Raw genomic sequence first — 23,996 nt, 5'->3', positions numbered from 1 at the left:
TCCTTTCCTTTCAGTGTGAGGGGAAGGGTCGTCAGCCGCCCAGCAGGAGGTGGAGCCAGCATTGTGGAAGGCAGGCACAGCCCTATTCAGGCCCAGGTGCTAACTCCTCCCACCACCCCAGTTGCAAATGCAGTCATTCAGCCTAGGGCTGACTCAGCCAGCTTCCTGGGGCATTCCCAGCTCCTGTCACTCTCAAACCAGACAGTCAATCCACAAACAGGCCAAGGCACACAGAAAGGTCAGACACAGGATTTAAAACCAACCTTTCCTAAAAGATGTGTTATTAAATTCTGAGTTCAGGGATACTAGATACTTATGTCCCATCTTGTTCCTATGAGAAGAAATGCTTGTAGCCACTGTAGCCAGCATCCCCAATGTTAATCTATGGAGCAAGATAGCCTTACAATAGTGAAAACGAAAATGGCTGCCATTCACTATCAGAGCATGTCACCTGCACTAGTACATGCTCTACCTTTTACACACACTGCACCCTGCCCAGGGGGGTACCTTGGGCCTTCCATAGGGGTGACTGATGTGCACAAAAAGGGAAGGGTTAGGCCTGGTCAGTGGGGACACTGACCAGGAGGACATGGTAGTTTCTAAACTGCACACAGGCACTGCAGTGGCAGGCCTGGGACACCATTTTAGAGCTACTCCTGTGGGTGGCACAATCAGTGCTGCAGGCCCACTAATAGCATTTGTCATCACCAGCCCTGGCATACCCAGTGCACTTTACTAGGGACTTCATGGAGATACAAATATGCCAAACATGTATATCCAATCAGAATAACAATTTACAGAGGGAGCACTTACACTCTGGCACTGATCAGCAGTGGCAGAGTGTCCAAAGCATCTAAACCAGCAAAAACGAAATCCAGCACAGCATCAAAAATACAGGCGATAGAGGCAAAAAGATAGGGGAAAACCACACCAAAGATGCCAGGTCTAACAGAATTGTACATGACAATGCCATTTATTTATGTGTTGGTTTTTAAAAACATAAATAAAAGACATTGTCATTTACAATGCCAATAGATTCAACTTGCGTAAATGAAAGACCTATTGCATTGCAAATGCGTGTTTCATCCCAGCTACTTTATCAATCAAAAAGCCGGTATTTACCATTAACGATGACACCAGCCAATGAAAAATATGGGCGGAGCTTCCACTGCATTTCCACATCTGTCCCTACTGCAATATGCCTCACAGTGCGTGCTGCGCCTGCGCTGCAACGCTAGGCTCCACCTAAAAAAATATCAATATGATCAATCCAGTACTAAAGGGTCTAAGGGGCATATTATCAAGGGGGTTTATCTCCGCTTTTTTGGCTTTAAAAGCCAAGAAAGCGGAGATAAAATTATCTCCCTATTACCTAGCTGTCGCTAACACCAGTTAGCGACAGCTAGTAGGAGATAGCGACCATCTTGGGCCCCACTTTGCATGTCAGTGATATTTATCACTAATGACATGCAAAGTGGGCGTGCCAAGATGTTAGCGACTGGAAACAGTCGCTAACATCGCTATCTCCTATTACCAACTATTGGAGATATTCGCGCTAAGCGTGAATATCTCCAAAAGCTATCACCTGCCCTGAGCAGTTCTTACAAAAACAACAAGTGATGGACTGAATGTGGATCAATGTCACACACTCCCCCAGTCAAAAGATCTGGGCCCAAATCCATCGTTTTTTTGCACTCCACACCACCCTGGGTTAGACAATGGCGATATGCAAATCAGCTCTGACCCTGTTGCCCCATGGGAACAGTCCAGTCCGAACTACAAAAGCCATGTCCTTCCCAGAACGGAATCAAGCATCCGAGGACCGGACCGGTTTCGAGGTAACACCTCTCTTCAGCCCGGCTAGCTTGGCTCCAAGTGGTGTGGAGTGCCTGGGACCCACGTCTGGGCATCCCCAGCGCACTTAGGGTGGCAATTGCAAAAACAACAAGTGATGGACTGAATGTGGATCAATGTCACACACTCCCCCAGTCAAAAGATCTGGTCCCAAATCCATCGTTTTTTTGCACTCCACACCACCCTGGGTTAGACAATGGCGATATGCAAATCAGCTCTGACCCTGTTGCCCCATGGGAACAGTCCAGTCCGAACTACAAAAGCCATGTCCTTCCCAGAACGGAATCAAGCATCCGAGAACCGGACCGGTTTCGAGGTAACACCTCTCTTCAGCCCGGCTAGCTTGACTCCAAGTGGTGTGGAGTGCCTGGGACCCACGTCTGGGCATCCCCAGCGCACTTAGGGCGGCAATTGCAAAAACAACAAGTGATGGACTGAATGTGGATCAATGTCACACACTCCCCCAGTCAAAAGATCTGGGCCCAAATCCATCGTTTTTTTGCACTCCACACCACCCTGGGTTAGACAATGGCGATATGCAAATCAGCTCTGACCCTGTTGCCCCATGGGAACAGTCCAGTCCGAACTACAAAAGCCATGTCCTTCCCAGAACGGAATCAAGCATCCGAGGACCGGACCGGTTTCGAGGTAACACCTCTCTTCAGCCCGGCTAGCTTGACTCCAAGTGGTGTGGAGTGCCTGGGACCCACGTCTGGGCATCCCCAGCGCACTTAGGGCGGCAATTGCAAAAACAACAAGTGATGGACTGAATGTGGATCAATGTCACACACTCCCCCAGTCAAAAGATCTGGGCCCAAATCCATCGTTTTTTTGCACTCCACACCACCCTGGGTTAGACAATGGCGATATGCAAATCAGCTCTGACCCTGTTGCCCCATGGGAACAGTCCAGTCCGAACTACAAAAGCCATGTCCTTCCCAGAACGGAATCAAGCATCCGAGGACCGGACCGGTTTCGAGGTAACACCTCTCTTCAGCCCGGCTAGCTTGACTCCAAGTGGTGTGGAGTGCCTGGGACCCACGTCTGGGCATCCCCAGCGCACTTAGGGCGGCAATTGCAAAAACAACAAGTGATGGACTGAATGTGGATCAATGTCACACACTCCCCCAGTCAAAAGATCTGGGCCCAAATCCATCGTTTTTTTGCACTCCACACCACCCTGGGTTAGACAATGGCGATATGCAAATCAGCTCTGACCCTGTTGCCCCATGGGAACAGTCCAGTCCGAACTACAAAAGCCATGTCATTCCCAGAACGGAATCAAGCATCCGAGGACCGGACCGGTTTCGAGGTAACACCTCTCTTCAGCCCGGCTAGCTTGACTCCAAGTGGTGTGGAGTGCCTGGGACCCACGTCTGGGCATCCCCAGCGCACTTAGGGCGGCAATTGCAAAAACAACAAGTGATGGACTGAATGTGGATCAATGTCACACACTCCCCCAGTCAAAAGATCTGGGCCCAAATCCATCGTTTTTTTGCACTCCACACCACCCTGGGTTAGACAATGGCGATATGCAAATCAGCTCTGACCCTGTTGCCCCATGGGAACAGTCCAGTCCGAACTACAAAAGCCATGTCCTTCCCAGAACGGAATCAAGCATCCGAGGACCGGACCGGTTTCGAGGTAACACCTCTCTTCAGCCCGGCTAGCTTGACTCCAAGTGGTGTGGAGTGCCTGGGACCCACGTCTGGGCATCCCCAGCGCACTTAGGGCGGCAATTGCAAAAACAACAAGTGATGGACTGAATGTGGATCAATGTCACACACTCCCCCAGTCAAAAGATCTGGGCCCAAATCCATCGTTTTTTTGCACTCCACACCACCCTGGGTTAGACAATGGCGATATGCAAATCAGCTCTGACCCTGTTGCCCCATGGGAACAGTCCAGTCCGAACTACAAAAGCCATGTCCTTCCCAGAACGGAATCAAGCATCCGAGGACCGGACCGGTTTCGAGGTAACACCTCTCTTCAGCCCGGCTAGCTTGACTCCAAGTGGTGTGGAGTGCCTGGGACCCACATCTGGGCATCCCCAGCGCACTTAGGGCGGCAATTGCAAAAACAACAAGTGATGGACTGAAGGTGGATCAATGTCACACACTCCCCCAGTCAAAAGATCTGGGCCCAAATCCATCGTTTTTTTGCACTCCACACCACCCTGGGTTAGACAATGGCGATATGCAAATCAGCTCTGACCCTGTTGCCCCATGGGAACAGTCCAGTCCGAACTACAAAAGCCATGTCCTTCCCAGAACGGAATCAAGCATCCGAGGACCGGACCGGTTTCGAGGTAACACCTCTCTTCAGCCCGGCTAGCTTGACTCCAAGTGGTGTGGAGTGCCTGGGACCCACGTCTGGGCATCCCCAGCGCACTTAGGGCGGCAATTGCAAAAACAACAAGTGATGGACTGAATGTGGATCAATGTCACACACTCCCCCAGTCAAAAGATCTGGGCCCAAATCCATCGTTTTTTTGCACTCCACACCACCCTGGGTTAGACAATGGCGATATGCAAATCAGCTCTGACCCTGTTGCCCCATGGGAACAGTCCAGTCCGAACTACAAAAGCCATGTCCTTCCCAGAACGGAATCAAGCATCCGAGGACCGGACCGGTTTCGAGGTAACACCTCTCTTCAGCCCGGCTAGCTTGACTCCAAGTGGTGTGGAGTGCCTGGGACCCACGTCTGGGCATCCCCAGCGCACTTAGGGCGGCAATTGCAAAAACAACAAGTGATGGACTGAATGTGGATCAATGTCACACACTCCCCCAGTCAAAAGATCTGGGCCCAAATCCATTGTTTTTTTGCAATCCACACCACCCTGGGTTAGACAATGGCGATATGCAAATCAGCTCTGACCCTGTTGCCCCATGGGAACAGTCCAGTCCGAACTACAAAAGCCATGTCCTTCCCAGAACGGAATCAAGCATCCGAGGACCGGACCGGTTTCGAGGTAACACCTCTCTTCAGCCCGGCTAGCTTGACTCCAAGTGGTGTGGAGTGCCTGGGACCCACGTCTGGGCATCCCCAGCGCACTTAGGGCGGCAATTGCAAAAACAACAAGTGATGGACTGAATGTGGATCAATGTCACACACTCCCCCAGTCAAAAGATTTGGGCCCAAATCCATCGTTTTTTTGCACTCCACACCACCCTGGGTTAGACAATGGCGATATGCAAATCAGCTCTGACCCTGTTGCCCCATGGGAACAGTCCAGTCCGAACTACAAAAGCCATGTCCTTCCCAGAACGGAATCAAGCATCCGAGGACCGGACCGGTTTCGAGGTAACACCTCTCTTCAGCCCGGCTAGCTTGACTCCAAGTGGTGTGGAGTGCCTGGGACCCACGTCTGGGCATCCCCAGCGCACTTAGGGCGGCAATTGCAAAAACAACAAGTGATGGACTGAATGTGGATCAATGTCACACACTCCCCCAGTCAAAAGATCTGGGCCCAAATCCATCGTTTTTTTGCACTCCACACCACCCTGGGTTAGACAATGGCGATATGCAAATCAGCTCTGACCCTGTTGCCCCATGGGAACAGTCCAGTCCGAACTACAAAAGCCATGTCCTTCCCAGAACGGAATCAAGCATCCGAGGACCGGACCGGTTTCGAGGTAACACCTCTCTTCAGCCCGGCTAGCTTGACTCCAAGTGGTGTGGAGTGCCTGGGACCCACGTCTGGGCATCCCCAGCGCACTTAGGGCCGCAATTGCAAAAACAACAAGTGATGGACTGAATGTGGATCAATGTCACACACTCCCCCAGTCAAAAGATCTGGGCCCAAATCCATCGTTTTTTTGCACTCCACACCACCCTGGGTTAGACAATGGCGATATGCAAATCAGCTCTGACCCTGTTGCCCCATGGGAACAGTCCAGTCCGAACTACAAAAGCCATGTCCTTCCCAGAACGGAATCAAGCATCTGAGGACCGGACCAGTTTCGAGGTAACACCTCTCTTCAGCCCGGCTAGCTTGACTCCAAGTGGTGTGGAGTGCCTGGGACCCACGTCTGGGCATCCCCAGCGCACTTAGGGCGGCAATTGCAAAAACAACAAGTGATGGACTGAATGTGGATCAATGTCACACACTCCCCCAGTCAAAAGATCTGGGCCCAAATCCATCGTTTTTTTGCACTCCACACCACCCTGGGTTAGACAATGGCGATATGCAAATCAGCTCTGACCCTGTTGCCCCATGGGAACAGTCCAGTCCGAACTACAAAAGCCATGTCCTTCCCAGAACGGAATCAAGCATCTGAGGACCGGACCGGTTTTGAGGTAACACCTCTCTTCAGCCCGGCTAGCTTGACTCCAAGTGTTGAAAATTAGTACGTTTTGGTGAACATTATCTGCGCCATCTTGCCTTTTCCCCTGATGCCACACTTTTGTCGTGCGCGCCCGCCATTTTGTTAGATGCCCCGATCAGAACGAACCCTTTTTTTCATGCCGCTGGCCCCTGACATAGCCCTTCGCCTTCACTAAGCCTGCACGCTGACCACCCCCTGCTTGCACCTGCCTTGAGTCATAAACCCCTCTTCGGCGCTGCTCTGCCCCAGGCCCTCATCCTGTTCCCAGCGCGACACCTCCCTGCTTCCCTTTCATGATCTCCGGCCCTTAGATGCAAACCCCCTTTTTCCCCGTGTGCCCGTTTTGTCTTCCCCGTTCCCAGGCCGACACCCAGCTCTGCCGATACCATCCCTTGCCCCTCCCCGTACTATAGAAAGCTTCCCCCATCAAAGGATCCCCGGGTTGATCAAAGCCCCCACTCCATGAGATCCGATCAAACCCCCACATTTCCGTGAATCGGCGGAATATCCAGCTGCGTGATACTCATCACCTGTTGTGACTAGGGTGGGGACTTCGACTGTAAATGTGTGTGGGAACGGGCTCAAAGGGAGTTCCGGGAATGTCTTTTTCATACATCAAAGCTTTAACATGAATGTGTAATGTACAATAAAGTCATAAAATTGTGTATAAGAGGCCAGGCCTCAGGGATGCAGTTAGAGCACCTCAGAACGATACCTTCTGTCCGTTTCGTTGTGTTCTCCTCCGGAGAGAATAAAAACCTTGTTTCCTGCTTTCCAGTCTCCAGCGCCTGCCTCTTCATTGATTAAATAACTAGAGGGTCACAGAGGCAATACCGCCGGGCAAATATCGATTGCCCCCGACCCGCCACAGGTTTTTACAATTGGCGTCCCAAGCGTGGGGCCCATCAGCGACTCGTGGATCCAGTGGGAGAGGTCCCGACGACAGAGTGAACGACTGCAACGATCGGGAGAGCTCTTGCCCAATAGACCCTCGTCTGGCAGCCGATCATCCGAACTTCACTAGTTCCGAACAGACCTCTCTCGAGTGATCTACGGTCCTGACTGGGGACCATCAGGAGTGCCGTGAGAAATACGAGAAAAAGAGGACGATCGGGCGCTGGATTCGGAAGACAAGAAACTGTCCATACGGTCCGGGTAAGGTTGTGTAATCACGACAAGTTGCGAAATAATTGCTTGATTGCTTGATTGTTTAAAAATACTAGTATTGCTCTTTTTATTTTATTTGGAGATTCACTGTCTACAAACGGAGAAACAACGGGCTCTCTCTTTGCAAGCAGTGGAGGATAGGTAGGGCAACAGCCGTGCTTATTTTTTCTCCCCCACTCAATAATCACTTGAAACTGAACTGTTGTTCGCAAACTATTGTTTCCTGGAGATTCCCTGTCTGCAAACAGGGAAGAGACCACCCTTTTTGCAGATAGTGAAAAGGGTAGGTAACGCAGATCTTTGCGGACCTACTCATTCTCCCCATTGTTATTTATTGGTCTTTTGTTATTTTGATCCATGAGGTATTCACTGCCTGCAAACAACGGTGAATAGAAATATTCTGTCCGGTCTTTGCACCTAGTGATAAGATAGGCAGTGCTGACTTTTTAGTCCCTCGTTACGAGCCGTCATGTCTGTCTTCTCCCCACTGATTAATAGCCTGTTTAGCCCGGACCGTGTATTAGAGGTGGACCATATAGCTCCACTAGAAGGCACCCCTAATAAGGACATGTTCATAAACTATGGATTAGTCACCATAGCCTATAATAAATTGTGGCACAGGTATACCGAAGATAGTCAAGACAAACAGTGGCCACTGGCAGGATCCTTTGACCTTGATAAAATAGAAACGTTAGAAATAGCCCTTCGAAATAATAAGACAACGCCAATTATGCTCGACAGTCTCGGTATGTGGCGCAGAGAGGCTATGCAACGACAGAGAAAAGACGAGGACAAACCAAATAGAGAAATATACCGACAGGACAACCCCAGGACATCGCTACCCACAACTTATCCCCCGACACTATGCAAAAGACGACCAGACTTAGGGCCAGCCCAATGCGCTTTTTGTAGGTATGTCGGACACTGGAAAGCCCAATGCCCGACTCTACTGAGCGTGAGTAAAGGCAAAGGGCCGACAGGAACGACAGACCGGCAGTACGAGAAAAAGCGCGAGACAAAGAAGAACCCGACTTACATAGACAGACCAGACAGAACCACCACGTTTGATTATGCCCGATGGCACAGATTTCGCCAGGACAATTTCAGCGGCATGCTCAAGTTCTCCTAGGTCGGGCAACGTCAAGACGGGAACCCAGCCTCGTTTCAAATTCACAGACGGAAAGAGATAATTATGACCAAATAACTGTTTTATATTCGTCTTGGGTCTTTGTATGTCGTACTTGTACTGTCCCCCCGTCTGAGTTTGTTTGTATGTAATGTACAAATCTGCGTCATCCCTCTACACGTGTTTCCGTGTTACTCAACCTCTGTTAGCAGAAACTTAGCATAAAAACAACCTGAAAAGAAAGAAATGGTAAAACAAAATCCGTAGACCATTAATGAACTTGAACTTTTAATTTAACACAACAAACAAGGAATAATAACGGTAAACTGTAGAGAATGAAAGTCAAACAGAACATTCGCCCCCCCCCCCCTCATTCTGGAACCTTCCAAAGTAGGGCAGGGTTACGGCTACGCCCAACCGACGGCAACCCATATAAGGCGGGCCCGGCCGCCAACTCTTGGTCAGGAAATCTTAACGTATGGGGGAGCCGGAGGAGAAGCAGGAGCCAGCAGCCTGGGCAGTTGTAGGTAGTCCCGCCACATGTCTCTTCAGCCAGCCGCAACGGGCCTGGATAGACTTAAGCAGTCCCGCCACATGTCCAGAGAAGAACGAGGCACCCCTTCCTTTTCTCTTCCGTCACAGCCGCAGCAGCCCTGGACGGCGGGATGTCCTGCACGTACCTCCACAACAATTTGTCCAAGTTGGGCTGGGAGGGAGAGGCGACGCGGACGAGCCTCTCCCACCTCCACCGAGAGGAGGTTTCCCAGCCCCCGGCCCGACGCTGAACACCCCCAGTCAGGCGATGGTGCCAATACTTCCACAGCACCGAACACACCATGGTGGCACCCCAGTACTTGCGCAGCACCGAACGTGCAATGGTGGCCATACCCCCACAGCACCGAGCACAGGTCTTGGGGAACACCGGATGTGGAGAAACCCTCATGCGGGGCGATGAAAAGGAGCGGCCTGGAGTGCACCGGGAGAAGGAGACGATGCGAACCAGTCTCCCTCGCCCCCCAGGTGGGGGCATCACAGCTGCACCCCAGCCGAACGTCCCGCTTTCACAAAACAGAGACCTCTTCCTTTCACTCCGAAGGATCTCTCCCACTCTTGCAAACTCGACGAGAGTGGCCCCTGTAGGGCCTCAAAATGGCGTCTGGGTCCGCTGGAAGGCGGGCCCCGGCCACTAGAGTAACTTTGACCAGCAACATAACTCGAACATTTGCCCCCTGGAGCACGAGCCCCCATCTCCGACAGCATCTCCGCAGCCTTGAAGATCCTACAAAGGTCCCCGGCGGAACCTTCGGCCTTTGCAGGCTTCCGGTAAGGGACGGCTGCCTTGATCGCCAACGAAACAAACATGACATTGCCACTCCTTCTGTTAGCATGAATTCTAGAACTGCCGAAAAGGACTCTGGTCCAAACTGCCAGTAATGGGAAACATTTCCCCCTGATGCTGCTTCCGGACTGAGCCGGCCCCGCCCAAAATGGCGCTGGTATCAATCGGAACTTACGAACACCTCGTGGTGTTCCTTCGCACTGATATAAACTTGATGTTCTGAGATTTTATATGATCCTTTGTACACTTGGCTAGAAAAGACAAGGAGAACTCACTCGACGAACAGTATGAAAGGATCCCCGTTACAAATGTTGATTACAAATGTACAAATGTATTATATTTTTATAACTGATGTAAACCTCATTTACGACGTACACGTACGGTATGCATATAGGAAATCTGATTACAACCATTACGATTATGCTTCTAAATTATGAAAATAAATGCCCCCGAACCCCCAGCCAATTAATAGACGTTTTAGTTTCTTACAAATGAATGAGTCAAACTTTCCGATGTTTTTATTGCCGCAAACGACACCCCCCACTGTACGCACTTTAGCCATTGCCACGACCGGCCAAATACGACCGCACCCTCATAATCCACATGCTGAAATGATTTTGCAAAATAAAGTTTTTTAAACTATGGACGGGTATCGCATGCTTTATTTTAAAAATGTGGGATCGGTGGGAAAGTCCTTTTCTGTGCACCCTACTCTGCTCTCTCTTTAAGGTTAAAAGAAGATGGTTGCCCAGCCCTGGAGGACGGATCGGATCGACAACACGACACTCCGCCTTCAAAGTACGCGACTGACTCATGAACTCTCGCGTAGAGGAAGACCTTGACTTCCAAGGATGGGTAAAACGAACGGTGTAAATGAGGGAATGTAAAAGGAGGGTGAAATGAAATAATGTAAATGTGATGAAATACAACGTTCCAAAGTATCAGGGAACGGAGCTGACCCAAGAACCGAAGAACCTTAGAACGCCACAGCGTTGAAAGAGGTTTAAGGATCCCGATAATGAGATACATCCTTTGACTAGATACCTCGCACTAAGCACCTCTGGTTTCCTTTTTACGTTTCCCCGCACACGACCTATATGGACACACTACCCCCCCTCGACTCCAGAAACCGTATCCCCGGGGACCCTGCCCCGAGGAGGAAAGACGAGTAAGAGGTAAGTAAAGGACTTATGAATCCATGTATTTGAATGTGCGCGAACGCTGTCTCCCCCACCCCCTTTTTTTCCTCCCTCTGCAGGTTACATCAGAAATTACAGCCGAGGTGTGGCGAAGATCCGAAGCCTTGCCATGTCTAATACACGAAGCGGACTAGCGCCGCAAGGTGGTGTCTAAGCACGCCTGCAAACTGCTCACGTATCGAACAAACCCGAAAAATTAGCACAACCTGATAAAAAGCGATCACCCTTAAACCAGACCGAACGAATGAACCCATGTCACGTATGATGCGAAACTGTGAGGGAATGTGTGTGTGTGACTGAGGCGTCGACCCAACTGGTCGAAGGACCGAGAATGCGAGAAGTGCGACAACATGGTACCTCCTTTCTTCTTTCCTTTTTCTCAAAGCACGTCCCCTCTACCCTGTCTAATGCTCAAACTGCATGATTACAAGATCCTAACGCGGACCCGTGAATGCCCTTTACTGCGTAATGCACTAAATAGCCTTTCTTGAATACACTGCCACCCTCTCTGTTGCACGTGTACTATTTAGCCTGCCGTTACGCTCTCTCTCTCTCTCTCTCTCTCTCCCTCTCTCTCTCTCTCTCTCTCTCTCTCTCTCTCTCCCTCTATTTTTTTACTCCCACTCTTCCGAGTGATTAGCCCCGAAATTGGCAGACTGCCACCCCTAGCACACCACCTAATTGGCTTCAAATACCGTCAGTATTTGCACAAAAACTTGTCTTTAATACGATCACCCTGAGACCGCGTCATTACCTCTCCTTTTCCGCTAGAAGTCAATGAACCAAGGTTGGGCCGTAAGGGAAAGGACAGGTAAGACGACAGAGGTTCCCTAATCTGACCCGAAATAAGGGAACTACATGTCAACGGCTCCTATGGTATAAAACAAGGACCTCAGAATACGCGACCCTCCCCGCCCCGAATTGTCGCAATACCCAAACCAGAAAAATGATCACCCCTGTTACCCCCCCTATATCAGCCGCCCAAAAACTGGAATTATGAAACTACCCCTCATTTCCGGTCGTGAGAGATGGGTCGATTTATGCCCTTACCACAAGTTTCCTATGTCCCTGGTTGTTCCCCATAAAACCCCTGTCCCTCCTAATTAAGTAATCGGGCTGTAAAAGGTTACGTAGGATCCAGAGCGATGTTTTACAAGGTTAACAGACTAGTCCAAGGTAAAGAAATCATCGAAATGAACCCCGTAGTAGTTGAAAGGCAGGATGCATCGATAGAAAGGAAATGTTTAGCCATGTTCATCTCTCAGCAAAATACCTGTGTAGTACCATGTTGACGACTCACAGTACCCTTTGTAAATGTAAAACTCTAGAGAACAGCATATCTCTGCCAGGTTCGTCTCACGAAGGTGGGTCACCATCAGATGAACTGTCTTGACTGTAATAAATAATTGTAAAGGAAAGTCATAGTAAATCCAACAGGCCCGTCACCGGTCATTCATATGCCAGTTGTGAACACCAATATAACGGGCATTTTCATTCTTTGCCTGGAGCTGGGAGAGAAATAGACTTTTTGATTATCTTCATCTGCAAATTCTCTAAAAACTGTCTTTTCAACTTGTTTAAGGGTACTGCTGTTGGAGGAGAGAAGGACCGGATGTGGGAGCACGAGGCCTGACTGCAGACTGAGGAACACCTGCGACATTAGCCAAGGCGAGACCACGACAGAAAAGAGCTGCAGGACGAGGCACTGTTTTCGACAACATGAGAAGAAAGGGTCGACCTGATGCCCCTGCTCGATGTCCAGTGTCTGTCGACAAGTCCCCGCTCTCTGAATTCGGTCACACGCTCGCCTATTGGAAGTCTCTCGTTCCCCTAGTTTGTTCCTAATTTGGCCTTGCTCCATCCCCCTTTTCCTCTGACCTACCCTATGGACTGTTTTGAACGCTCTTCTTCCATCTGAACTTTCTGACAATCACCTCAAAGGACACAGGGCGAAAGGGACCTTTCCGACCAGGAACGCGAGGAAAGGGTCGTGCCCTGCAACGCAGAACTTAGAACCGAGCTGGACTCGTAGCTCCACCGCCGGTGCTCAACAGCGCCAACGAAAGGCAGCAAAGAACATTTGACATCCCCAATCGCCGTTTCTACTAGACCTCATTTCTCTCCCAGCCGCCATTGTATTGATCATGCTCCAATCCGGACCTGATATATATGTAATCACCTGCCTGTATGAAATACTTGCTCTCGCTACAGAATCGTTTTTGTATTGCATTTCTATGACTTTCCTGCTAGACAAATTGATCAAAGTTTATCAAATAGGCCCACCTCCTAAAACTAGAAATGTTAAAATGTATTGTTTACGACTCTTTTCATCTAGGGTTCCTACCGTTTTCTTTCTCATGCCCACCACAATAGAACCAAGTAGAAAATGAACCAGCAAGATGTCTTGAATATGTTAAAGGGAGGACTGTTGAAAATTAGTACGTTTTGGTGAACATTATCTGCGCCATCTTGCCTTTTCCCCTGATGCCACACTTTTGTCGTGCGCGCCCGCCATTTTGTTAGATGCCCCGATCAGAACGAACCCTTTTTTTCATGCCGCTGGCCCCTGACATAGCCCTTCGCCTTCACTAAGCCTGCACGCTGACCACCCCCTGCTTGCACCTGCCTTGAGTCATAAACCCCTCTTCGGCGCTGCTCTGCCCCAGGCCCTCATCCTGTTCCCAGCGCGACAGCTCCCTGCTTCCCTTTCATGATCTCCGGCCCTTAGATGCAAACCCCCTTTTTCCCCGTGTGCCCGTTTTGTCTTCCCCGTTCCCAGGCCGACACCCAGCTCTGCCGATACCATCCCTTGCCCCTCCCCGTACTATAGAAAGCTTCCCCCATCAAAGGATCCCCGGGTTGATCAAAGCCCCCACTCCATGAGATCCGATCAAACCCCCACATTTCCGTGAATCGGCGGAATATCCAGCTGCGTGATACTCATCACCTGTTGTGACTAGGGTGGGGACTTCGACTGTAAATGTGTGTGGGAACGGGCTCAAAGGGAGTTCCGGGAATGTCTTTTTCATACATCAAAGCTTTAACATGAATGTGTAATGTACAATAAAGTCATAAAATTGTGTATAAGAGGCCAGGCCTCAGGGATGCAGTTAGAGCACCTCAGAACGATACCTTCTGTCCGTTTCGTTGTGTTCTCCTCCGGAGAGAATAAAAACCTTGTTTCCTGCTTTCCAGTCTCCAGCGCCTGCCTCTTCATTGATTAAATAACTAGAGGGTCACAGAGGCAATACCGCCGGGCAAATATCGATTGCCCCCGACCCGCCACAGGTTTTTACACAAGTGGTGTGGAGTGCCTGGGACCCACGTCTGGGCATCCCCAGCGCACTTAGGGCGGCAATTGCAAAAACAACAAGTGATGGACTGAATGTGGATCAATGTCACACACTCCCCCAGTCAAAAGATCTGGGCCCAAATCCATCGTTTTTTTGCACTCCACACCACCCTGGGTTAGACAATGGCGATATGCAAATCAGCTCTGACCCTGTTGCCCCATGGGAACAGTCCAGTCCGAACTACAAAAGCCATGTCCTTCCCAGAACGGAATCAAGCATCCGAGGACCGGACCGGTTTCGAGGTAACACCTCTCTTCAGCCCGGCTAGCTTGACTCCAAGTGGTGTGGAGTGCCTGGGACCCACGTCTGGGCATCCCCAGCGCACTTAGGGCGGCAATTGCAAAAACAACAAGTGATGGACTGAATGTGGATCAATGTCACACACTCCCCCAGTCAAAAGATCTGGGCCCAAATCCATCGTTTTTTTGCACTCCACACCACCCTGGGTTAGACAATGGTGATATGCAAATCAGCTCTGACCCTGTTGCCCCATGGGAACAGTCCAGTCCGAACTACAAAAGCCATGTCCTTCCCAGAACGGAATCAAGCATCCGAGGACCGGACCGGTTTCGAGGTAACACCTCTCTTCAGCCCGGCTAGCTTGACTCCAAGTGGTGTGGAGTGCCTGGGACCCACGTCTGGGCATCCCCAGCGCACTTAGGGCGGCAATTGCAAAAACAACAAGTGATGGACTGAATGTGGATCAATGTCACACACTCCCCCAGTCAAAAGATCTGGGCCCAAATCCATCGTTTTTTTGCACTCCACACCACCCTGGGTTAGACAATGGCGATATGCAAATCAGCTCTGACCCTGTTGCCCCATGGGAACAGTCCAGTCCGAACTACAAAAGCCATGTCCTTCCCAGAACTTAGCCATGTTATCCAATGGGGGTGGATAACATGGCTAAGAGCATTAGCTCGGTAATGCATGAATATCGCTGACTTTTCAGCGATATTCATGCATTGCGGCCGTTTTTTATCGCATTTGCGATAAACCTTGGTAATACCAAGGTTTATCTGCGATAAAAATCGCCGCAGCTCAGCGGTAAAATTTTGTCTCTAACCAAGCAATAGCGATAATTATCGCTATTGCTTGGTAATATGCCCCTTAGTTTTAGCAAACTCGGAAGGATGAAATGTTGCCCCGGTCCTGTCAGGCTTCATATCCAAGTCTAGCAGTTTGCAGTCTTGTGCAAACACACGTCTTACGAGTTGGTGCCATCCGTATGAAACGATTCTTCCATCTTCCATCTAATGAGCAGAACAGTGGGGTTATAGCTAGGGCACAAGTCGGGGGTCCACGCACGTACACAAGGTTCACTTACTATTTTCACAGGTTGGATGCCGCCCCCCTGCCAGGAAGTTGGGCCCGACAGAAATATGTTGAACTTGTCCCAGTGCAACACACCAGGACAGATTCAGCAGTGTTTGCACGTTCTCTGCTTTCCATTTCCAGCAGCAACGTGCAGGCAGAGAGGGGGATTTTTTTTCACCTCCATCCAGGCCGAAGTTCAGGGGCCCTCAGGCCTCCTTTTGTTTGAATATCCTGACTGGAAGTGTTCTGTAACCTCACACTGAAATGTAAATGCACCGGAGGGGAAAAAAGGCACAGCTTGCTATCTCTTTACAGGTACTTAAGGGAGCCAGCTTTTACCTTTGTTCTATCCCTCTATATAAGTGCAGGCACTGCAAGATTGTCAGATGGGGAGGTATGTCCCAGCATTTATACAAATAATATAAATAGCATTATTTTATTCTGTTTTAGCGCTACGTTGTGATGTCATGGCACTCATCATGATGTTACTTGCATAGTGTCTTACTTGGTCAGTCCCCCCACTTCTTTTTATAGGACTTGTGCCCTGGTTGTAGCAACTCAGCAGAGTCAAAGTGCGAGAATGGAGGTGGATTTTGGGGAGCTGCAAAGCTTTACCTTGCAGCATAGCACCTACAGTTTTTTTGTACTAAAGTTTGCGAACTTTGTGTAGTACAAACATTTTAAAAAGGAGCTTTAAAGGCCCTTCCCAGCTGCAGAAAACTGTTCCCAGTATGGCAATGGGGCAAGGATGGTGGGCGGAAGACGACAACAGCAACCCCCTTGGGTTCACCCCTCAACTGTGGTAAAATCACAACTTATGCCCCGTGCCTTCCATTTGAGATACTGGCTCTCCTGCATCAAGATGTCCACTGCTGCCACATCAGACCCCCATCTAGTCCCACCCACTGCATGGTTTCACTCTACATCTCTGACCTGCATTTGTGGGGCTGCTGGGGTGGGCTCCTGGGTATATTTACACAAGCCAAGTAGCGGCCTAGTCCTTCATCTATGACTCTAGGCAGAGCCTTCTCATGTGACATTTGTTGTCAAGTCCTTCTTCCATGTCTCTGCCCGCCCTACCACTAATCCCCATATTTGTCGCAAGACCCATGTGTTTCCTCCCGCAGACACGTCTCTGCTCATAGACAGTCAGAGGATACATTTGTCGTTGACAGACTCTCAGCTAGTCGAGAGTTGAGACGCATCCAAGCTCAATGGTAGGTTGGGACTGCCATTACACATACTGGAGGTGCTGGCTCTTGGTTATTGGTGGCTCTTCAGTACTACAGCCATCCAGCATCTAGTTTAAGATGATGCTTCCTGCAAAGTGCATGGCTATAATGTGCTGCGTAAGATCTGCCTGTTAGAAAACGCTTCTTGTGCTGCACAATGGTTTCCTTATGTGTGACATTTCAATGTATTCCTCAGTGTGTTTGTGTTAAATATTTCACAGCATTAACCCAGCTGTTTGGCAGGAGATATGGTTTAGCTGCCATAACTTCACATTATACCACTCATAAGGTGCGTGGAGGTGGGTGGAAACTCCACAAAATCTGGCAGAGTTTTTAGGTAACTCTGCAGAATTCCACAGAGTAAAACTCCGTTATTTCCTCTCAACCCTACTTTATATAAGGAGTTTATCCCTATTTTAGAACAAGGACAGTTCATGAGAAGAGACAGATGCTGGGCATTGTTTAGTATTTCCTGAATTGCATTTATATATGAGTCAGATAAACAAATACTTATTAGAGAGGTCATGTCTAAATGTGAATGGAGTGAGAGAGTTCAGTATCAAAGCAACTTTGGTTTCTCCACCCCTTCTTTTTAGGAAGGGATATGAATAAAAAACAGCTCTTCTTGTACAATTTTTGATCCAATGAAGTATTTTTCCCAACGGCGACTACCAATATTCTCGTTGTATTGTAAAGGAGGTATGCAGTAAATCTATTATAGCATTATTTAGGATGGAGATACCGGGTCCGATTTAGTGTTTGGTTAACATGGGACATCAACTAAAAAGTGACATATCTGCTGTCCACCCTATTTAGAGTGTATTGAAGCCACTCCACTCTAAATAGCTTGGACAGAAGATCTGCGGCTTTTTGACAAATGTCATGCTTCTGCTAAACTCCCACTCTACCCACCTATCTTAAAAACATACCTCTTTCACTGGTACAGTTATTATCGAAAATGTATAATTTGGATAAAAAAAATATTTTCTGAACCGGTGATTGCATCCCTGTTACACGGACTGCTTTCTGATACAAATTTGTAGGATATGATGAACAAGAGGGAAGGAATAGGAAATCATTGTTACTAAGGACTAATTGGAAAGTTTGAGATCAGCGAAGCCTATAGCAATATGTCTTTTGGGTAGTTACCACCGAGCCATAAAGAGAAGTCAGAGTTTTAGAAGCGTCACTGATTATGAACAGAATATGCCCACTCTCTTGAGGGGAATTTACAAGCAGAAGATCAGGGCTCCTGATGAAGACTACATGAAAATGTTAGTTGCTGTAACTGCCTCAACAGGAGAAATGTATTATAATGCACTGAAATTCATTGTCATTATAGCCAAATTGTCAAAAGCACAATAATTGTGAGACATTGGGTTGTTTGTTGACTAAATTGTGAGAAATTGAGTTGGTGGTTGACTGGAGTATGCACCCTGGTCAAGCAACAATCTCTTGCAGGGTAAATCTCTATAAGTCACTAAATTAAGTTGTGCTCAACCCTGGGAATCTTAGCACAACAATCAGTCACACTTAACTTAGATTCAATGTGTAAAGTAGTTATGCAGCACACAAGCAGTAATACAGTAAAAACACAATACAAGAAACATCCTACACCAATTCAGAAAAATAGAGTCAATGTTAATAAATAGTTTTACACCAAAATGACACAAATGTAATCAGTAAATCCAGAGTCATACATTTTTTTAAATGATAATGAAAATTAGCTCCTTAAGAAAAAAAATGGGAACCGCTGCCATCTAGTTGTGTGAGACCGGGTCAAGGTTAAGAAATATGTCAGGCTGTTGTGGAGCAAGGTTCGGATACAGAAAGTGGTTTGGGCCTGGTCAGAGCGTACCTTCAGACTTAGAAATAATTTTGAGAAAAATGTTCTGACAAGGTAGAGTTCAGCGAGGCAAAGCTGCAGCTGGTGTCCGAGGTGGGAGTCTTGTCTTCGGGGAGCCTTGAGTTGAAGCCGCAGTGAAGATTTCTACGTTCAGACTTAGTATTTGTTTTGGGATGTCAAAAATCTCCAGTGGGACGAGTCAGAGGGCTGGAGCCAAGTCAGTTCCATAAGGCCGGACACATCGTTAGTGAAGGACTGCTGAAAAGATTTGCTGCTGCCGAGAAGAACATATCAGGAGAAGCCCCAAAGTCAATCCGACTGGCGATGTACCTCAGGCAGATAAGCAAGCAGGGTTGTCCTGGTCTTCTCTTAGTTCTCAGAGCAATTTTTACCCCCAAATTTTCTAAGGCCTCAGTTTTAGTTTTTTTTGCCATCTGGGTAACTTTAGCATCACAACCAAGGGTCCAGGAATGATGGGACACCACTTGGGGTTCAGGGTTCACACAGGCTGGGTGCATGTATGAGTTCAATATGGTAGGAGTGTTTTGTGTTCCTGTGGCTCTGAACAGGAGGCCAGTAAACTATAGTAAACTAGCCTTTGGAGTCACTGTGATAGTCCTGGGTGCACTTGAGAATGCAGGCTGGCCTCTCAGGGTTCAAGGCAGACTCCAGTTGTGAACTGAAGAGTTGGTGTCTGAGGTCCTATTTTATTCCATGGGGCCCTTCTGCTGGAAGGTGGGAGACATTTTTAGACAGTGGCTGTGAAGTCCATGGACTTTCCTGACTCCCCTGCCGTGGCTCCAAGTTGGCTGCAGTCACACTGTGGAGTTGATAGGTCCTTTGTGTGAAGACAGAGCACAGTATTCAGTTGCAAGTGGGGTTGTGATCATCTCTGAACCCTCACCCTGCCAATAGATGGCGCTAATCCCTTTATTGTATGACTGTCTGGGAGGAATTTACAAAGTCTAACGGTTAGTTACTGTCAGTTACACACAGCTCTGTGACACAGCCTAGGCTATAGTCGCATAAGGGATAATGGCAGAACAAGGTTAACTTTCTAAAAGTGACATTTCCAAATTTATAATGAAAAACCCAACTTTGCCATTAAATCAGGTTTTTCATTAGAATTCCACAGATACCAGTCATGAAATAGCTACCTTCTCCCAGGATTAAATGTGATAAGGAATCCCCAATGTTATCTATGGGAGGTGTAGGGCACGCAGTAGTGAAAAGCGAATGTAGAAGTTGGTTGCTACCAGGACATGTAAAACTAAAAAGTACATGTCCCATCTTTTAGGTGCAGGGCACCTTGCCCTATGGATTACCTAGTACCTACCTTAGGGATGACATATGTAATAAAGCAGTACTTTAGGACATGGCAAGGAGATTGTATTGCCAAGTCGACATGGCAATTTAAAACTACATTCACGCTGCTGTGGCAGGCCTGTTATGTATTTTAAGCTGCAACTTAAGTGGGTGGCATAATACCTGCAGCAGGCTCCCCGACACCATTTAATTTACAGGCCCTGGGTATATGGTATGCCACTCTATAAGGGACTTATAAGAAAAATACATATGCCAAATGGGTATAAGCCAGTTTAACCACGTTCTAGGGGAATGACACAGGCACTTTTAGCACTGGTTAGCAGTAGTAAAGTGCACATAGTAATAAGGCCAACAAATATAAGTCCAGCAAAGTGGAAGAAGAGAGGCAAGAAGTTTGAGGGAAGACCACGCTAAGGCTAACACAGTCTAACAATAATCATGAATGCAATCAGACAGTGCTGGGCAATTGGAATATTTATAGTCATGGACCTGAGAATTCATATGAGCAATAAGTAGAGATTGAGTATTCTACTGATGTGATGGGATTTAATGATTATAGTTATTAAATGTGGAAATATGAAATAAAACATTTTTTGACATCAAATAGCCCTTGTTTGAAAGTGTACTGTGAAGAAGTGTCAGGACCTGTATAGTATTTTTGGTACTCCAATTCCCTGGCTCTCTGAGCCAAATGTGGTATTAGTCATCCCCAATGCCTCAGCTGTGTAGCTATTCAAATTACATTGCTACACTGATTTATTCTATACATTTAAATGCTCAAGTCCTACCAACAAGTTAATAAATTGCTTTGGACCTTTGCTTACCAGATGATATTGGAAAACAGCTTTCAGCTTCTTCAATCTTTACCCCAAGCAGAATAATCATGGCAGTCAGCATTCTATGAGGGAAACAGAATCTTATAGGTGATCATATAATAATACGATCCCGCTGACCCCCATCCTCTCCCACACTATCCCTTTTTTAGTTCTTTTCATGGAACAGGCTCATCATGCAACAAAACTCTGAAGCGTATTCGTGAACACATAATGACATTTCAACATAAGAGCCATACATGAACTGCAGACAAATGATTCTTGGAATTGTCAGTTGGAGAGAAATAGCATGGGAACACACCATTTGGTGTAACCATTCGCTTTATAAATCCAAAAACTCAAACTTAAACATGTGTATTACATTGTAAAGTTGTTGAGGCACAATTCCAGAACCACTCAGGGACTTTCTAGCAATACTCCGTTCAGAGTGGGGTTTGAAACACCCATTTTTTACACCATCACAGCATCCAGTAATTGGTACAGCACACAGCTCCTGATGGTATCACCGGCGAAATCGGTGTTCTTATCGCAGGTGAGTCATGACCCCAATAACGTTGCCCTATAATCCTGCCAAGGGGTACATATCTTCTCTCACATTCTAGGGCAACCTCTGCTTTTGTAGATCAGTTCCTCTGCCATCTGGCACTAGCCTAAATCCGCCTCCCATTCTGCTACCAACGGGGTAAGAGAGGCCCCCACTGCTGTGCTATATTCCATTTTGCAACTCCCACTACTGACGCCAGCCAGAGCTCAATATGTCGAGGTCAGTCCTCCTCACCCAGAACCATCAATAGCAACTAGTTAGCGTCCATAGGCACCCTCTCCGCCGGGACCCTCAATATCGCAGTCGTCTCCTCCTACCAATATTTGAAGATTGTGGGACATTCCCACAGGATGTGGTAAAAGGATCCCTCCTGCGCACATCCTCTGGCACATTGTGATGTCTCTACCACTATGTAGCAGAGGGCATGGGTAGTAAGATCGATGCAAGACTTAAAGCTGTATTAGACAGAATCTGGCTTGGATCACTATGTCTCTGGGACTCTGTAGGGTTTCTACCCATTCCTCATCGTCATTGTTGCCTATATCCTCAGTTCAGGCATGCCTGAGGGAGCTAAAGGGGTCGGGGGAGTTGTTCATCAGTTTTCGATAAATTACCGATATCCCTTTTTCCAGAACGGGGTCTGCAAGTAACTGGTCTTATAAGGGTGAGCAGTCGGAAAGATCAGTGCCCTCTTGAATATGACTCACTGTCTATCTGTTCCCACCGCAAGAAGCCCTTTAAGTTAGACACCTTCCCCAGCTGATCTCTATGCCTCTGGGGGTCATGTTTGTCAATCTAGAGTGCCAACCCGGGTATCTTTTTGCCACAGCCACCGTATGTAGCGGTAAATCTATCCTCACCCGGAGGGAAAACAGAATGGAATCATAGTTACAGGACAGCATTGCCCTCTCTGTCCACCCTGTAGACCTGCTCTCCTCAGTCTGTGTGGACCCAGTTGTTATTCACTATGAGTTGTGAGGCCCAATGGTACATTTTAACATCGGGGATTGCCAATCCACCATCGTAGAAACCTCTCTGCAATTTATGTAGGGCAATGTGGTGCACGTCCATGCCGGAGAAAGATCTGGAGCTCTTGGGCAATTTGTTTAAAAGAGGTTTGGGATACTGGGTAGGGTGTATTTTGAAGGACGTATAAAAGGCATGGAAGGGCCATTATCTAACACAAGGGTGCCCTGCCCTGTAAAGATACTGGAAGGGTGCACCAGTGCGTCACATCGGCTCAGCATCAGGTCAGCTGAAGGGAGAGGTTCTGCTGCGGAAACAACTGGGTGTCATGAGTCATGAAGATTCCTAGGTACTTGAAACCCTCAGTCATAAAGGGTGCAACACACCTTGTTGGAAGTCTCGGAGCTGGGGCCTATAGGGGAAACACCACTGATTTGGCCCAGTTTATATTGTAACTGGAGTAGCTCCCAAACGTTTTGAAAATGTAGAGATCTCTCATGAAGGAAATGTATAGTCTGGAGAGGTACAAGATTATGTCACCTGTGTATAGGGAGATGCACTCCTCCCATCTGCTCAGTGACGGATGCCCCATATCAGTGGATCCTTACGTCTCCAGACCACCATTGGTTTCAGCGCCAGGGCAAACAGCAAGAGTGATAACGGGATACCTCTGCACAGTGGGAAGACCTTAAATATCACTCCCTTTACCCTCACCCTAGCCATTTCAGCCTGATAAAGTAGCTTATTACACTCACATAACTTTGGGCCAAATCCCACTATGGGTAGCATCGCAAACATGTAGGGTCACTCTATGCTATTGAATGCCATTGAGACATCTAGCACCATCAACGCAGTCTGTTGGGTCGGGGACACACCAGTCATGTGCAGGACGCCATACAACCTACACAGGTTGTGCTGTGTGCTCGAACGCAGCATAAAGACGGACTGATCCGCATGGATGATGGAGGCGAGGCCATCTGTGAACCTCGTCGCAAAGGCCTTGGCCAGCACCTTCCCCTCCACGTTCAGAAGAGAAATTGGTCTGTAGGGTTTGCAGTTTTCTGGGGGCTTGCCTGATTTTTGTATAACCACTATTGTGGCCGTTCTTTGATCCTCAGGCAAGGAACTGACCTGTGTTTAGTAATAACTTATGATTGGAGAGATGAGGGGTACTTTTGCCTGGTGGCATTGAGGGAATTCGAGGGGAGTAGGGGCGCCAAAAATTATTGTGGCACTTTGTGCCACCAGTGCTAAAGCAAGCCCTGATGCCACCTGAAACATCTCTAGCATTGGCTTTGCTATCTTGCCGTATATCCCCCTAAGCAGTTCGACTGGCAGCCCGTTGGGCCCTACTGCCTTCCTAGACTGTGGGCTGCAAGTATTTCCTCCTCTGTGAGGTCAGTGTCAAGAGTGCCTCTCATGTCACTAATGAGCGTTGGGAGAGAGGTCTCTCATCAGCTCCTCGCAGTCAGCTCTCAAACTAGCGCTGACTGGGGAATAGGGACCCACATAGTAAGAACCGAATGCTCAGCTATTGCAGTGTTTGTCGTCTTTAGGACTCCTGC

General features: G+C 48.2%; 1 protein-coding gene across 4 annotated transcripts in view; it reads right to left on the bottom strand.

The window, feature by feature from the left end:
- Positions 1-23,996, bottom strand: part of LOC144828409 (fucolectin-4-like) — a 390,135-nt gene that overhangs the window by 248,598 nt on the left and 117,541 nt on the right. For all 4 annotated transcript variants that reach the window (XR_013610443.1, XR_013610442.1, XR_013610444.1 and 1 more), the window contains exon 2: positions 20,913-20,986. Coding sequence is in view for 1 of the 4 variants with exons in the window: in XM_078686534.1 (XP_078542660.1) it covers positions 20,913-20,985 (73 nt within the window). In the remaining 3 variants the exon portion in view is untranslated. The remainder of the gene's footprint in view (positions 1-20,912; positions 20,987-23,996) is intronic.

The sequence above is a fragment of the Lissotriton helveticus genome, chromosome 4_1, assembly GCF_964261635.1.
Source record: "Lissotriton helveticus chromosome 4_1, aLisHel1.1, whole genome shotgun sequence".
Lineage (NCBI taxonomy): Eukaryota > Metazoa > Chordata > Amphibia > Caudata > Salamandridae > Lissotriton > Lissotriton helveticus.
This window is presented reverse-complemented; position numbering and strand designations above follow the sequence as displayed.